The 17,783-nt window shown below is 40.7% G+C and overlaps 1 protein-coding gene across 2 annotated transcripts in view; it reads right to left on the bottom strand.

Annotated features, from left to right (window-relative positions):
* API5 (apoptosis inhibitor 5) overlaps window positions 1–14,920 on the bottom strand; it is a 28,118-nt gene extending 13,198 nt beyond the window's left edge. For both annotated transcript variants that reach the window (XM_086341206.1, XM_086341207.1), the window contains exons 1-7: window positions 14,713–14,920; window positions 5,664–5,825; window positions 4,484–4,577; window positions 3,954–4,019; window positions 3,275–3,426; window positions 1,199–1,405; window positions 637–741 (exon numbers count right to left, since the gene is read on the bottom strand). In XM_086341206.1, coding sequence (XP_086197332.1) covers window positions 637–741; window positions 1,199–1,405; window positions 3,275–3,426; window positions 3,954–4,019; window positions 4,484–4,577; window positions 5,664–5,825; window positions 14,713–14,781 — 855 coding nt within the window. In that variant the 5' untranslated portion in view covers window positions 14,782–14,920. The remainder of the gene's footprint in view (window positions 1–636; window positions 742–1,198; window positions 1,406–3,274; window positions 3,427–3,953; window positions 4,020–4,483; window positions 4,578–5,663; window positions 5,826–14,712) is intronic.
* Window positions 14,921–17,783: the final 2,863 nt, after the last annotated feature.

Here is a 17,783-nt window from a genome sequence, read left to right as displayed (position 1 = left end):
CAATCCCAGTCTGGTAAGTCACACCCAGGACATGTGAAGCAAACCACAGTTTAATTGCACAGTGAGACTCTCCTCTCTCCTAAGGACCTATGAGGAAATGGCATATTTCCATATTTTAGTTCAACTAAACAAACATTATCAGGTGCTTTTCAGAATCAGGCTCTACATTAGATTTTGGAGATTCCGAGAGGAATAAGGTTAAATCGGGGAGAAAGCAGTAAAGTATTTTTATATGCTCCGAAAAAATGTGTACGTACATTACAATTGATACAGAAGGGAGAGAGGGTAGTCAATTCTATTGGAGAAGGGATAAACGACATTTTGTGTGAATCTATTTAAACCTGGCTCTATCAGTTACAGAGATAGGAACTGTCATGACTGAACAATGTATTTAAAAGCATTAAGGTTACAAAGGTAGAGAATGACTATAATGAAAACTACAGGCATTGTTTTCCCACTGCAGCAAACTCTCAATGAATCCATAAAGCATTTCCATGTAATTAATCCTGGGACAGGTTATTAGCTAGCCACCACCAGGCCTTAAATCTCTTAGCAATCAGATCAAGTTAGTGGTTTACATTTAGGTTGAAATATGGCAATGCCTTTTCAGTGCTAAAGCCAGAAATTTTCTCTTACCTCCAACTGTATATCAAGACCTTCCACTGGGGTAGTCAAGGAACTGAGGTTAGGGAGAACTTGCTCACAGAAATAAGTCACAAACCTTGTGGAATGAACATTTTTCTGTAAAAATCCAAAGAATACTGATAAATAAAAAAATAAATACATTATTTTTTTGTTGTCAAAAAAATAAATACATATTCTCTCAAATGTAATAGTCGAATGTCAATCAACAAATGCTCAGTATCAAAGCATCAAGTACTACAGCTAAAATACAATGGGAGAGCATATCCCAGAGCATCTCATAAATAACCTCAAGAGACAGCATATACTTAGTTGCAAAGTAACCTGGAGCATGGGACTTAAAATTCTTAAGACTTTTCAAAAGTCTCTAGGCAAGACTTTAAAGAAACTTCTTGCTGCTTTGGGCTCTTCTCCTAGGCCTGCATAAAACAAATGACTGCTCCACTGTGTTAATACTTTTACGCAGAGCTTTGAGGAGAACGGTCAAGTGTATATCTACACAATTACAAGCCAATAGCATAATCAAAATACTAGCTATAGAGAACAAAGAGCTCACAGAGAAGAGGGGTACCGCCTGCCGAGTGCACTGTAAAAGCCTGTCCACACAGTCAGGGTCTGAGGGGTTGAAGGTCTGTTCCAGGTCAGCCTGCTCAGCCACCAACTCTACCAGTTGCTGCCTTCCACTCACTGTCTGTAAGCTTTTTAACCCAGACAGTATCTTCATGAACAGGACGAATTCTTCACCGGTCACATCTTCTAGCACCTGGAAAGAGACCATTCAGAATAGTTATTAGTATCTTTATCACTTGAATGGAAAAGAAAGAACAATATTGAAACTGCACAGCAAATTCGTTGTGCAGAAGTCGGTTTGCTGCTCGGATCTCTGAAACACTGAAGACAGAACAACTTCAAGCTTCAGTCGACTTAGCTTCAGAATAAGCCATGCACTCTCAATGGTGCACTATATTGTTTCCAAGGGGACAACACTTGGTTCTCGGGAAATTTCACTCTTTTTTTATGTCTAAAGCACAGATGCACACATAGTACATAAACAGATCTCCAGTATATCTGTGGTGTTAAAATTTCAGGGAGAGCGGCTGAGGGTACTCTCTAAATCTAAAATACCTAAAAAGGCTCTTCAGGGGCTGACAGCGGGAAAAAAAAACCATGAAAATCTGGCAATAAACTGTTAAATCAGATTCAGTTCCTTATACTTAAAAGCAGCCTCATTCACATTAACATGGTAATTACACACAAAACAGGAAAAGTGAAAGTGAAAGTCTCTCAGTTGTGTCCAACTCTTTACAGTGTGGGATTCTCCAGGCCAGAATACTGGAGTGGGTACCCTTTCCTTTCTCCAGGGCATCTTCCCAACCCAGGGATCGAACCCAGGTCTCCTGCATTGCAGGTGGATTCTTTATCAGCTGAGCCACCAGGGAAGCACAAACCAAACAGGAGACCATGCAAGTTTTCAGTCCTCTGTGTCAGCGGGTCTCAACCTTTCTGTCCACTGACCAAAGGAGCAAGCAATCATGACACATCCCACCAGACACAAAAGTGAAATATGCAGCTCCTTTCTCTCTCATTGAAGAAATCTTGCCAATAAGCAAGTGAGTGGTGCCATTAGAGACAACACTGAATTTTCCTAAATACATAAAAATAAACTATTCCCAAACTTTGGTGCTGTTTGAACGAAAAGTTAATTGTGGCACACCTTTCAAATCTTAGCAACTGTAACTCTGCTAGTGCTGGGTGCACAGACAAATAAGCATGGTCTCCTGAGTTTATACTGTCATGGGACAGTATAAAACAACAGGTCATTTCAAGGTGATTTCATTTCCATTTTGAAATGATTCAGAATCCTATGGCTGAATATCCTAAAATTAGGGAGACAGGTGGGAAATAAGTAAAATTTCCTGAAGGAAATGATTCATTCAGAGACCTGATGAATGCATAGATTTTGAGGATAATACCACAAAGGATTTATATGTGATCAAACCCTTTAATCTTTGGCCACCTCATGTGAAGAGTTGACTCACTGGAAAAGACTCTGATGCTGGGAGGGGTTGGGGGCAGGAGGAGAAGGGGACGACAGAGGATGAGATGGCTGGATGGCATCACTGACACGATGGACGTGAGTCTGAGTGAACTCCGGGAGTTGGTGAGGGACAGGGAGGCCTGGCGTGCTGCGATTCATGGGGTCGCAAAGAGTCGGACAGGACTGAGCAACTGAACTGAACCCCTTTAACACCGTGATTCATCATTACAAGTGCTGCTGTTGTTGTTCAGTCACTAAGTCATGTCTGACTCTTTGCAACCCCATGGACTGCAGCATGCCAGGCCCCTGTGTCCCTTACCATCTCCTGGAGTTTGCCCAGGTTCATGTCCATTGATTGGTGATGCCATCCAACCATCTCATCCTCTACTGCCCCCTTCTCCTTTTGTCTTCTCCACTTCCCATTAAAGTGACCAAAGTGCAAAATACAACAGAAGAAAATCCTGAAGTTCTACAATGGTTCTTATGGGACATATGCTCTTATAAACAAGCTACGTATAGCACTGATGAACAGTGCTAAAATCAACTATGTTCCTGTGCATTAGAGAAGTTCACTAAAAGATAACGGAAGCTTACCTTTTTGGATTCAGTTAGTATAAGTTCCTCTACTTCCTTTGTTAAGACTTCATCTGGTAAAGTCTTAAGTTTTGTAGAAAGGAATTTAATTGCTCGTTCTCTAACAATGTCCTCTCCTTGAAGTATTTGGCTGAACAAGCCACCTAAAGTCCCTGCAAAACAAAATAGTTGCATCCGGAAGTCAATTCTATATAGGAATGACATCCTTCAAGTTAATTTGAATTACAGCATTTCTTTTCAAGTGAATTAATATACATCATGAATATCACTGATACTGGTTAAACCAGTCTAAAATTTCTACAGTCTCAACCATAAGAGTGATCATATACTTTGTTCATGGACTCAGAATCAGCTTGAGCATGACATTCCTTTTTTATCATTATTAATAGTAAATAAGCCCAGGGATTTCTGGATGAATTTTTTCAAGTGGGAAACAGAGTTTTTCCAACATATTTCTAAGGGAAAAGTTTGGTCTGTTTTTAAAATTATTTCTTCTGGTTTTCTGAGTCATCTTGACTCAACAGCTTGAGCTAAGCTGCTTTTTTGTCCCCTGAGAACACTTAGAATTTTTATGAAACAGATGTCTGGGTGAATCCCAGACTTTACCCTTAATGAGAAATGCCAAATTCCCCAATTTGTTAGGACATCAAACACAATTCAGAACAAGAAGTGGCCTTACCTTTTGCATCCATCTTAAATATACTTAAGAGGGCGTTGTTCACTAAGTTAAATTCTGCAGAGTCATCTGGATAGAGAGAAAGAGGTACAGTGTATAATCTGCTTCCTTTTCAAACTTAAGACTCAACACAGTCTGTCACAGATTACACTGAGAGGAGACGTAAACTAAGCATTTATCTCAGGTACCAAGAAAACACAGCTTTCCTGGAAGGGTAGAGACCCTGATCCGTGTACCCGGCAAGCGCTGATGCTAAGATTGTAAGATGGTACAGTTAAGAAACTACAGGAAGCTGGGGGTGACAGATCACGATGCATCAAAATCCCCCAAAGCATCCAGTCATTATACCTTCACAACCAGAATTCAAAACAAAACTAGAAATCAGACAGTCATAAGTCATTAAGCTTCAAACTAACTGTATGAAAAAAGAATTTAAATTTCTATCAAAGGCAAATCTTCAGGGAAAAAAAAAAAAGAATCATTATTTCAGAGAAGTTACATTTAGATAAAAGGGTAATAATAAAATTCCTTACCTGTTTGCAAAAGTTGGGTTAGTATATCTGCCACTCGGGGGAGATTTTCTCCAGTGGCAAACTGAGGCAGCTCTTTAATTGCTTGCCGTCGAATCTGAATATAATTTCAAATAAAAAATTAACCAAATACTATCATGAATAAAAACAACAACCTCGACCTTTAAAGAGGACAAAAAGTACGAGAGAAACTGTAATAACCGGCATATGCGCCACAAAACTATACAACATGAGATTTTCAGTTTTAGAGATAATTTATTCCACTTTAATATTCAAGCTTCACAGAATATGAAACAAAATGCAGTGGAAAGGGACATTAAATACAATTATCTGACTCAAGTAGACAGACTTGAGATTATAAACAGTCTATATGTTGACTATATACAATTGTTGGGTTTTTACTACCTACCTGTGGGCACACCATACCGTATCCCTCAAGAATGGCTGCAGTGGCCAAGGTCATAGCTAGTAACGACTTACTTTAGGATGTTCAGTATGCAAATTTGTGGATATATTCTGTGTACATAATTCCAAATACAGGATCTTGGTTTATTTAGTTTAATATAAAAATTCAAATTTTGCACAAAATGTTGATGATTCACTACTTTCATTTGAAAAGCCAGGGGCTAATAGTCGAAAATTCTTAGGAACTTGTATCAGCAGCCAGAAATGCTAATGCTTAATTCTGTTCCAAGGAAAAACTACTCCTTTTTATTCCAGTAATAACATATAATTATTTCACAGTTCAATTATTTTTCTGCTATGAAAACTATTTAGGGGTGTTGAAACTATATTTTATGCTGCAATGCTGTTATTATTTTAAATATCCAAGAAAGCATAAATCGACTACAAGCTAAAGCTAGTCTGATTTCACGTGCACTTTGCCTAACAATCTACGAAAAAGATGTGAGCCACAGCTATTTTCAACAGTGGATAATAAATAAGCAAAACGAAGTATTTTGCATGCATTTTTCACAACTGAAAGGTGGAGAAAGAGCTGACACGTTTCCTCACATGCAGACTGAAGCCCTGGGATGCTGCCCCAGCAGACCAGACCTGGCGGCAGGATTTTATCACGCGCTAGTATGCCTGGTGCTTCAGGTACATTAGCCACACAGAGAGGATGTCTGAAAGCGGCAAAAGCGACACTGAAAGCCTGTCGGAGCATCAGCCATAAACGTACCGATACGTCTTCGTCTTCACAGAGGTCCAACTGTGCATTGATAGCAGAATCGGCCAATTCTGGAAAATGCTTAAAGAATTTTGGAATAAACTGAGCTGCTAATCTTTTTTCCTTGGTACCACCTTTGACACCATCCAATATCACTTGATAAGCATCTTTATGCTGAAACAAAAGAATAAAGCAGAAAAGAAATACAATTTTGAAGAATGGCAAGTTAAACAAATTTCTTTGAGTTTGCTTTAAGTTAGTAAAATTTCACACAGGCTAAGAAATAGGGCTTACTTAGGGAGTTTTACTGCTTAAATTTAACACCTACCTTCCTACTATCTGTTCCCTGCCCTTCACATTATTCTTTGTCATTTGGGAAAGAGAGAAGAATGAATCTAATTTTATGTGGGGAAAAAAAAAGGTTTGTTATGTACTAACACTTCTTCATTTAGTGATTAACTGTTCTTAGTCTTGTGACTGTATCATGCTTTAAAATTTTGTAATAAACAGAATAAACACAACTGTACTCATCTCACACGCTAGCAAAGTAATGCTCGAAATTCTCCAAGCTAGGCTTCAATAGTATGTGAACCGAGAAATTCCAGATGTTCAAGCTGGATTTAGAAAAGGCAGAAGAACCAGAGATCAAATTGCTGACATCTGTTGGATCATAGAAAATGCAAGACAATTCCAGAAAAACATCTACCTCTGCTTCACTGACTACACTAAAGCCTTTGACTGTGTGGATTGCAACAAACTGTGGTAAATTCTTTCAGAGATGGGAATACCAGACCACCTTACCTGCCTCCTGAGAAATCTGTATGCAGGTCAGGAAGCAACAGTTAGAACTGGACATGGAACAACAGACTGGCTCCAAATTGGGAAAGGAGTACGTCAATGCTGTATACTGTTACCCTGTTTATTTAACTTTTATGCAGGGTACATTATGTGAAATGCTGGGCTGGATGAAGCACAAGCGGGAATCAAGATTGCCAGGAGAAATATCAATAAACTCAGATAGGCAGATGACACCACCCTTATGGCAGAAAGTGAAGAGGAACTAAAGAGCCTCTTGATGAAAGTGAAAGAGTAGAGTGAAAAAGCTGGCATAACACTCAACATTCAAAAAACTAAGATCATGGCATTTGGTCCCATCACTTCATGCCAAATAGATGGGGAAACAATGGAAACAGTGACAGAGTTCATATTTTTGGGGCTCCAAAATCACTGCAGATGGTGACTGCAGCCATGAAATTAAAAGACGCTTGCTCCTTGGAAGAAAAGCTATGACCAACCTAGATGGCATATTTAAAAAACAGAGACATCTACTTTGCCAACAAAGGTCCGTCTAGTCAAAGCTATGGTTTTTCCAGTAGTCATGTATGGATGTGAGAGTTGGACCATAAAGAAAGCTAAGTGCAGAAGAACTGATGCTTTTGAACTGTGGTGTTGGAGAAGACCCTTGAGAGTCTCTTGGACTGCAAGGCGATGGAACCAGTCCAGCCTAAAGGAAATCAGTCCTGAATATTCATTGGAAGGACTGATACTGAAGCTGAAGCTCCAATACTTTGGCCACCTGATGTGAAGAACTGACTCACTGGAAAAGACCCTGATGCTGGGAAAGCCTGAAGGCAGGAAGAGAAGGGGACGAGAGAGGATGAGACAGTTGGATGGCATCACCAACTGGATGGATATGAGTCTGAGTAAGCTCTGGGAGTTAGTGATGGACAGGGAAGCATGGCGTGCTGCAGTCCATGGGTTGCAAAGAGTCTGACATGACTGAGCAACTGAACAGACTGAAGAAACACAATTCTCAAATAATTGTGTTACGTTTAGATATACTGATCTATTTTCAATGAGCACATTGCACAAGGTAGAATATATTCCTGAAATTAAGCAATAAGAGGAAAGTTAGGAAGCTTTATTTTGCCTCATGTTTTAGAATATAAAAATGGTAATTTGTTCTGCATGCCCAATGTCACATATTTAACTTTTCATTAAAATAATACATTCAAAGTTCGTTTGTTTCCTTTAAAAAAAAATTTCAGAAGTGCTTGCCCTCAGATACTCACAATATATGAAGAGTCAACAAATTCCCAGTCCCCACTACACACCTGCCTCCAAACTAGCCCTTTTATTAATGGATCAAGTTGGGAAACAAAGCAATACATATCGTGACTACAGAAAACTTTTAATTACTGGAAAACCTTAAACATACTACTAAACCAAATATGTACACAGCATTGTATTTACTCTGTAAAAGGCAATCCTCTAAATGCTTTAGATAAGTTAAGTGGATGACTAAAGAACATCCAGTATATTACAGACTCAAGAGAAAAAAAAAGGCAGGATGCAAAGATATTTAGGTTCATTGGAATCTCAATTAAGGACACTATTTTTTAAAAAATAATCAGAAATAAAGTGTTTTATGTATCAAAAGGCTATGGTCACAATTAGATCTTTGAATGGCACAGATTTTAATATATGCATATTTACTAGATTAATGACAACTCCTCCTATCTTAAACATTAATACCAACCCCTGAATAACAGAAATTTCTGTGAATAAGGATAGCTTCCTCATGAAATGCAGACACAAAATCAGCCTTCAGGAATTATTACTTCAAAAGTATATTACCCACTTTTTAGTGCAAAGGTTCAAAAAAAATCATGGCTGACTTCGCTGCCACTTAACACTCCTGTAGCTTGCTCCATAGCTTATGAAAAGTGAAAACGTTAGTCGCTCAGTGTGAAAGTTAAAGTGTTAGGTGCTCAGTCATGTCTGACTCTTTGACACTGCATGGACTGCCAGACTCCTCTGTCTATGGGATTTCCCAGGCAAGAATACTGGAGTGGGCTGCTATTCCCTTCTCCAGGGGATCTTCCTGACCCAGGGAGCCAACCCAGGTCTCCTGCATTGCAGTCGGATTCTTTACTGTTTGAAAGTAAAAGCTTCCCACCAGGGAAGCCCTCAGTAGATGTCATAAAATCAAAGTCTGGAGCCATCTGACATCCTTACTTTTTGCAGAGTTATCAGTCCAATTTCCTTTAACTTCAATTTCAAGCTTTACTTAGAAAGACCTTTGAATTGTCTAAAATTCACTGTCTAAAAGTAAATGAAGAATTCCTGCTTGAAACAACCCATCCCCCTACCAAGGAAAAAAAATCTGGAATAGAACAAAAAGGGATCACCAGCAACATCTGCTGAAAGCCTACAAGAGGCTGTGGAATGCCTTGTGTATTGTGTGGAATGCCTCACAGTAATCCTGTGAGTTAGGTGTTACTACTATCCCTATTTTTCAGATGAGAAAACCACCAAGGCTCAGAAAAGTGAAATAATTTGTCCAGAACCACACAGAAGGTTAAGTAGCAGATCCAGGACCCAAACATAGTTCTGATGGGTTTTTAAGTCACGATCTGTGTCTAATACCAAGCTTCTTTAATTGGAATCTTTCAAATTAGTATTCTGAGATCTTAATTAACAAAAGAGGAGAGAAAGAAAAGTTTGCCAGATCCAGGGTTGTCAAAGGCAATTTGAGTCCTAAATACAGGCTTCACACAAGCATATAAATTGGAATGTATTATCCTAAACATAAGACCTTTGGAAAGTTAAGACATTTTAACATCGTTAAACTACCATTAATAGTCATCAGTTTTATCAAATAATTTCACAGACATTATTAACAGACTTTAATTATCCTTTATGAAATGCAAAATAAAATTATATTCTCTTTGCCAGCTTTTTAAATTATCTGCTTTTCAACTGCAGTATACGGACAAGACTTTTGAATAGAAATCTCCCTCAAGTAGTTACTACTTCTGGTTTTCAAAGAAGACACAAGATGTAAGTGATATTTTCAGTGATCACAGTGATTCATTAACAGGTAGGTGTGTAAACACAATAAAATGTTTCACATACTACACAGCACTGTGCACTTTCCTTTTCCAACAGTTGTATATTTTAGCTAGATAAATGATTTATCATCCTAATAAAAGGCTTTAATTGTAAACATTTTTAATACATTTCTAAAACTATATCTGTGATTTTAATATCTAATAAAAAGAGCAAATGCAAAAGAAATTAAGATATTTTCAAGTAAAAAAGTTACAATTTGATTCGCATTTAGTAGATAAATTATAAAAGAAAAAGTGAAATCACAACTAATAAGTAGCCAGTGATGTGCAAAGTAAAGCTATTACTTTAGAGAAGAAAGGATGCAGTTACAACAAATTTCTCAAGTATGACATAAAAAGAAGATGGATGAACTAAGCTGTATTCCTTCCTTCCTTAGACTCAATTAAACTTAGTTTGTGTGTTAAACTGTTAACACTTCTACATATTTTTGAGGGATTATGAACTTGGTTGGTCTTTGATTTTAGCTTAAGCATGCCAGAAAAAAGTACCAAAAGAATGCTATTTCATGAAACATTAAGTCGGTAAAGTTTATACTCTTCTACCCTTAGAGCCAATACACTCCTGTGTAAGAGAACACAAGAGAAATCAGAGTTTAGGTGTTATATTGGTCAGATCTTACCACAGTCTAACTGCCAAAATCCCTTAATAGGTGTTTGGTTTTTCTTTAAGTTTTTCTTCTTTTTTTTTTTTTTTTGGTTTTTCTTGACTACATAACATAAAATTAAATATTTACATCTTAAAATTAAGTACTCATAAAAAGTTAAGACAAAATCTAATGATGGGCCACAGCATGTGCTTTTATGGCCTGTTGGGAACCAGGAAAAGGGCTGAGAGGGCTAAGGAACACAGCAGAGGAAGGAGACCTGCCTAAGGAGTGGCAGAGGCAGAGCGCGAGAAAGGGGGCCGAGTAAGGAGGTTACAAGAGGAGAGACGACAGAAGGACTGCAAGTTTTGAGGTATTAAATAATGCTTCACTTAGAATTTATGACCTGCAGTTTGCTTCTTAGAACATACATGTTCACGGTTTAAATATGTCTGAGTATCTGTATAAAGTTCCCTTCTTCATTCAAGAGACTCCTGAAAACAAGGGTTATGTGGTAAATATGTACCTGTTCCTTCCTTGACTGTATTTCTTCAAATGTTCTACTGAAGGGCATGGGACAAGGCAAGGAGAGAAACAAAAAAAATAAAAGAATTTAACCCTGGGCAGTCCCCTCAGTGGCAGCTCCCTGAGCAACTGTGGAATTCACCTCTTTGAAAAAGGGTGAAAATCAAAATACAGTTAGAAGGAAGTTCTAGACTAAGAAACTCAAACATGGTTTCAAAAGTGTCCAGAGAAGTGTGTGTTAGTTGCTCAGTCGTGTCAGACTTTTTGCGACCGCATACTCTGTTCATGGAATTTTCCAGGCAGGAACACTGGAGTGGGTTGCCATTCCCTTCTCCAGAGGATCTTCCAGACCCAAGGATTGAACCCAGGTCTCCTGCATTGCAGATGGATTCTCTACCGTCTGAGCCACCAGGAAGTCCAGAGAGGTGCCTGCCAGAAAATTCAAACTCTCTACTGTAAATCTTCTAAGGTAACATGAAAATCTGGCTTAGGTACATTAAGAATGTAAATACTTTTTCCTCTCCTTAAAAAATCATGAATGGTGTCCCTTCTGTTAAGTTGGCTGTTGCTTTCAATTAAAATTTATAAGCAGTATCTTGAAGCCCAATACACTTCTCTTTAGTGAGCAGTTTTAGGAATTTTCTCTAAAAGGGAAGCATTATTACACAACAGAGCAGAATTAGTTGGCATTACGGTTTAGGCCAGCTTCAGTTCTACCAGAATTTACTGTCTGAGGCTCAGCAAATCATGACACCTTACTACACAGAGGTCTTTTATCTTATTTAGTTGTTTGACACTTGACATTACAGTGTCACGAAGGCACTGATGGTCCCATCACTTAAAAGCACTATGCTAAAACCTTACTGTCCAGCAGAGTGGCTGCTGGGCTTCCCAGGTGGCTCAGCAGTAAAGAATCACCTGCCAAGCAGGAGACGTGGGTTCCATTCACGGGTCAGGAAGCTCCTCTGGAGAAGGAAATGGCAACTGACTCCAGTATTCTTCCCTGAGAAATCCTTCGGACAGAGGAGCCTGGTGGGCTACAGTCCACGGGGTCACAAAGAATTGGATGTGACTTAGTGACTAAATCAACAACGGTGTTTGGTACATGATAGGCACTCAAAAAAGATACTGAATAAATGAAACGCGGGTCCTCATTCAAATCTGCACGAAAGGCAGCCCTCCTGTTTTTCACAAACTTCTGTCTCCTAAGCACTCTTCCTAAATTAAAAGCAGATTTCTTCTGAGAAACATTACTGACCTCTTGAGGAAGAACTCTCAACCTAAGCTGGTAGATTTATAACTAAAGATGACATAAGAGGAAAATCTGAACAACTCTCAAATTCATAGAATAGGAAAACTCCAGTTTGGCTTGTTTTCTCTAACGTACTCTAAGTAGGTGACTGTCCAGCAAAAAATAAGGGTTGGGGTACGGGACAGCACTGGGTTCTCTGGAAGAGTCCTGAATCACCTCTTTGGGAGAGCGAGTATACAACTGACTTGGGAATCACTGTTCTATCTTTTGTCCCCCATCCCCTCTGCAATGAAGTCAATTTTAGGCTGAACAATTTGCTACACTCTTCCCTAACTCAGTCATAACGAACAAGAACATCTTCACTTACTAGTTCCCTTGAGGAACAAGGACAACAAAAGCTCAAATTGAGTGACCATGTAAGTTTTCTCCACCCTGCCTCAATGGGCAGAAAATGTTTCCTTCACAGATGACTCAACACACACATCCTATAAACATCCACAACAGACTATCAGTAAGTATTTCTCATCGACGACATCAAAATTCTCTACTGAAGTGGAAATGTGTAGGAAAGAAAAATCATCTGATACTTGAAACTGGTATATTCACAATTCTAGATTAAGCTAAATATGGTCCCAAATTAAGTTTTTTGTTCAGCTCACAACGATTCAACCTGAATTATACATCTCTTTACTCTTTCTCTTAAAGATACGGGAATACCAGACCACCTTACCTGCCTCCTGAGAGACAGGTCAGGAAGCAACAGTCAGAACCGCACACGGAACAATGGACTGGTTCCAAATTGGGAAAGGAGTATGTCAAGGCTGTATATTGTCACTCTGATGATTTAACCTATATGCAGAGTATATCATGTGAAATGCTGGGATGGATGAAGCAAAAGCTGAAATCAAGACCAATATCAGAAACCTCAGATACGCAGAGGACATCACCCTTATGGCGGAAAGCGAAGAGGAACTAAAGAGCCCCTTGATGAAAGTGAAAGAGGAGAGTGAAAAAGCTGGCTTAACACTCAACATCCAAAAAACTAAGATCACGGCATTTGGTCCCATCACTTCATGGCAAACAGATGGGGAAACAATGACAGTTTATTTTCTTGGGCTCAAAAATCACTGCAGATGGTGACTGGAGCCATGAAATTAAAAGACGCTTGCTCCTTGGAAGAAAAGCTACGACCAACCTAGACAGCATATTAAAAAGCAGAGACATTACTTAGCCAACAAAGGTCCGTCTAGTCAAAGCTATGGTTTTTCCAGTAGTCATGTATGGATGTGAGAGTTGGACCATAAAGAAAGCTAAGTGCAGAAGAACTGATGCTTTTGAACTGTGGTATTGGAGAAGACCCTTGAGAGTCTCTCGGACTGCAAGGTGATCTAACCAGTCAATCCTAAAGGAAATCAGTCCTGAATATTCATTGGAAGGACTGATGCTGAAGTTGAAGTTCCAATACTCTGGCCACCTGATGTGAAGAACTGACTCACTGGAAAAGACCCTGATGCTGGGAAAGATTGAAGGCGGGAGGAGAAAGGGATGACAGAGGATGAGATGGCTGGACGGCATCATCGACTGGATGGACATGAGTTTGAGTAGGCTCTGAGAGTTGGTGATGGACAGGGAAGCATGGCGTACTGCAGTCCATGGGTTGCAAAGAGTCAGACACGACAGAGCATCTGAACTGAACTGAATTACACATGTTCAGAAAAAAAGGATGGGAGATGTACAGCCACAGCTTTGCTAATGTTATCAGTCTTTAGGATCTCCCACTTCCTACTGCTTTGGGATGGGTAAGCAGGAGAATCAAATGACGTTTTAAGCCCTGAAAAGATACAGCATGGGATTTCTAACAGTGATGGAGATTATGTCGGGGAGACTGGTTCTTTTACCAAGAAAACACACCACCACTTTATCAACTCCTCAAGTTCAATGGACTCTAGCACTTGAAGGCTCACAAAGAAGCAGCGGCTCGGAGGGCCGATTCAGCACTGCTGAAGTTGTGTCTGGGCAAACACTTTAGGGAACTCTTGCCAGACAACTCTATTTAAAGCTGCACACCACCCCCTTACCCCCGCGCACGGCCCTGTTATATTTTCTTCACACTTTTCACGGGGTGTGTGAGTGTGTGTGTGTGTGGTGGGTGGGGCGGGAGGGAAGCATCTAACTTTCTTATTTATCACTGCTCTCCCTCACTAAAGACGCGTCCTGGGAGAGCACGGGTCTGTCTTTCTCGTACTTCCAGGGCCCGGCGGCAGAACCTGGTTCCTGGCAGGCGCTCATCGAATAGGCTAAATAACGAAATCATAAGCCCTCATTAAAGTCTAGACGTAACGGCCCCTTCGGAATTTCACAAACTTCTGTCTCCCAAGAGCTCTTCCTAAATTAACTGCAGATTTTTGCCTCGAGAAAGGCGTTTCTGAACTCACAATTTAATCGTCCAAGGGATTGAGCGCCACCGAAAAGGAGAAGGACTTCAAAGGACCCTGGAGGACAAGGATCAGGGAAGAGACTGAACTGGGGATGGGGTGGGGTGCTGAAAAAGCTGAATTAGGAAACGGTGAGAAAAGGCTGACCACGGGAGGCAGAGGAGCCTGGGACGCGGGGACCGCACTCTGGCTGGTGAAGCCCGGATCTGCACTCCCGGCAGGGGCCCACCCCGACGAAAACAGCCCGGGCGGCCAGAAGCTCGCGGGCGGGCGAAGCAGCAGCCCCCGCCGGGCCCGGGGAGCGCTTTCGAGGCCGCGGAACGCCGGCCCGCAGGCCGCTGGGTTACTCACTTGGCCCACTTGCTCCGTGGCATCGGCTAAGATGCCGTAGTTGCGGTAAAGCTCCTCCACGGTCGGCATGGTGAACGACAAGCCCGGGGCCCGCTCCTGCTGTCCTCGTCGTCGTCGTCGTCGCCGGCGCCCCCGCCGCCTCCGAAGTTCTCCAAGCCTGCGACCCGCACTACTCCGCCTCCAGCTGCCGCCAGTGCCGCCGCCAGTCACCGCGCACAGGGCAGCTCCTCCCTCAACGTCTACGTAAGGACGTGCGCGTCGGGAGCGGCCTTAGTTACCGGCCAACGCGCCGTTTGGGCTTTGGTCGCCCTCTAGCTCCGGGAGGTGCAAAAAGCCGCAAGGACGATTAAAGAAGCTTGTCGTTGTTTTTTTTTTTTTTTGAAGGCTTGTGCCTGGAAAAAGACCCTGATGCTGGCAAAGATTGAAGGCGGGAGGAGAAGGGGACGATAGAGGATGAGATGGTTGGATGGCATCACTGACTCGATGGACGTGAGTTTGAGTAAGCTCCGGGAGTTGGTGTTGGACAGGGAAGCCTGGCGTGCTGAATGAAGTCCATGGGGTCGCAAAGACTGAGAGACTGAACTGAAGTGTGCCTGGCTAGCTTGGAGGAGGGAAATACAAAGATGACTGCGTATCTGCCCTTAAAGGATCTCAAGTTGGCCAGAAAAGTGATTTTACAGGGAGAAAAATAGAATGATGAATGAGAGTGCAAGATCTTCTATGGGAAGTCATAAACTACTTACAACGGATTCAAGGAAGATAACACAAATCTGTGGCAATGGATTCAGTGTTGTTTTTATTCTTTTTTAATTTGGGATTTTTTTTTTTTTTGAGCAAAAATCACTCAGGTGTCCTTAAAAAAAAAAAAAAAGGACTCTAGTTGCAAACAAAACAAAACAGAAAAACCCAAAAAACAAAACAAAAAATTTGTCCATCAAGCTAAACCAGTCTAGGAGTGAAATTTGACTTGCTGGGAAGGTTTGTTTATCTTTGCTTACTGCCAGAGTAGAGTTAGGACCACCTGATTGTGTTTAATATTCAAGAGGGTAATAACTAACTGAAACCATATATACTTACTGATAAGAGTCTGTAAAATACAAGTTTAAACTAAAAAAAAAAAAAAAAAGGAAGTTGCAAAACAGCTATAAAATGATCACATCTTTATTACAAAAAGCATACAAAACAAAGTTACATGTATTCATATTGAACAGTCAAGATTGAAACATCAAGCTATGTAATAGATAGTAAATTTCAAACCCAGATTCACTTGTGCAGAATATACACAGGCAATGGTTACAGAACAGTTCCTTGGACCTTGTATCGCTCATTTAGATTAAGGATATTTTAAAATATTAGGAAGTAGGAGGGGAGGAGTTGGTGAGGGTTTTTTGAAAGAGAAATTCTGGACTTTCCAGGTGGGCTCAGTGGTAAAGAATCCACCAGCCAATGCAGGAGGCACAATAGACTCAGGTATGATCCCTGGGTCGGGAAGATCTCCTGGAGGAGGAAATGGCAACCCACTCCAGTATTCTCACCTGGGAAATGCCATAGACCAATGAGCCTGGCGGGCTACAGTTGATGGGCTTGCAAACAGTTGGGCATGACTTAGCCACTGAACAACCAAATGGGGTGGGGAATAAAGAGCAGAAAGGCAGGATGGGAAGCAGGTTCCACCTGGAGCAGAGATCAGGTTGAAAATTGAGTTTAGTGTTTGTGTTCACATGTGGGAACGGGCATTTTAATTTCTGAATTGAAGACTATCTTTTAACTAAAAGCAAGTAAAAAAGTTATGGCTCTGCCAGAATTTTTCTCTAGTGTCCGAACAAGATTTCTCTACCTTAATAAATTTTCAAGAGATAGTGAAAGGCAATAACAAAGGTGTATGTTGATCACATCCACTACATTAGGTACTCAATATAGTGTTAAGTGTATGTGTAAAAATAGGGAAGTGAGCTGGGGCAGGAAGTGAGGCTGTGTTTTCGAAGGGACGGTTGCTTTGGTTTAATATTTTAATTCACTACAGTAAGAATAAATTGTTATATACATATAATGTGCATGCATGCTAAGTCACTCGGTCCTGTCTGACTCTTTGTGACCCTGTGGACCGTAGCCCGCCAGGCTCCTCTGTCCCTGGGATTCTCCAGGCAAGAATACTGGAGTGGCTTGCCATCCCCTCCTCCAGGGGATCTTATGGACCCAGGGATAAAACCTTCATCTTTTACATCTCCTGCATTGGCAGGCAGGTTTTTTTTTTTTTTTTTTTTTTTTACCACTAGCGCCCGTTTGGAAGTGAAGTCGCTCAGTCACTTCCAGCTCTTTGCAACCCCATGGACTGTGGCCTACCAGGCTCCTCCATCCATGGGATTTTCTAGGCAAAAGTACTGGAGTGGGTTGCCATTTCCTTCTCCAGGGAATCTTCCTGACCCAGGAATGGAACCTGGGTCTCCTGCACTGCAGGCAGATGCTTTACCATCTGAGCCACCAGGGAGTCCCCTTGGGAAACTCACATATAGTGTATAATATATAAGCTCCCTATAATTTTATATACCTGATTTTTAAGCATAAACTTCAAAAAAGATGAAAGACTCAACCAGTGTTTTTCTGTTTTAAAATATATGTACTCATACAATTTCCTTCAAACCTAATCCTTAACTAACTTGCTAGGTAGTTCCCCTCAACACTCACCCTTCTTTCTCTGTTGCTGCCCTTTAGTTAACCACAGTAATCAGTCTTGTGGACTCTTCTTGGCTTCCTTACTTCTCTGACCTCCAGTCCTGCTTCAGTTCAAATTATATTTTTTTCCTCTATTTCCAACTGGTCATCTAGGCTCAGGGACTAAATTTGGCTGTAGTGATGATAATTTTGATGACAATGATTGTGATGGTAATAATAAAGGAGTCCTTCTAATAATAACCAACATATATCCAGAGCAATGACAAAGTTCTAAGCACTTCACACAAATTGATTCCTAAAAGCTCTGCGAGCTAGGAAATAATATTTTCATCTTCACTGACAAATGAGCAGACAGAGATGGGATGTGAACTAACTTGCCTAATATCCCTCAGCAGGTA

The sequence above is a fragment of the Bos grunniens genome, chromosome 15 (assembly GCF_055505025.1).
Source record: "Bos grunniens cultivar Pamir isolate PY7600 chromosome 15, Bosgru_T2T1.0, whole genome shotgun sequence".
NCBI lineage: Eukaryota > Metazoa > Chordata > Mammalia > Artiodactyla > Bovidae > Bos > Bos grunniens.
The sequence above is the reverse complement of the archived record's forward strand: the minus strand, read 5'-3'. Positions and strand labels throughout refer to the sequence as shown.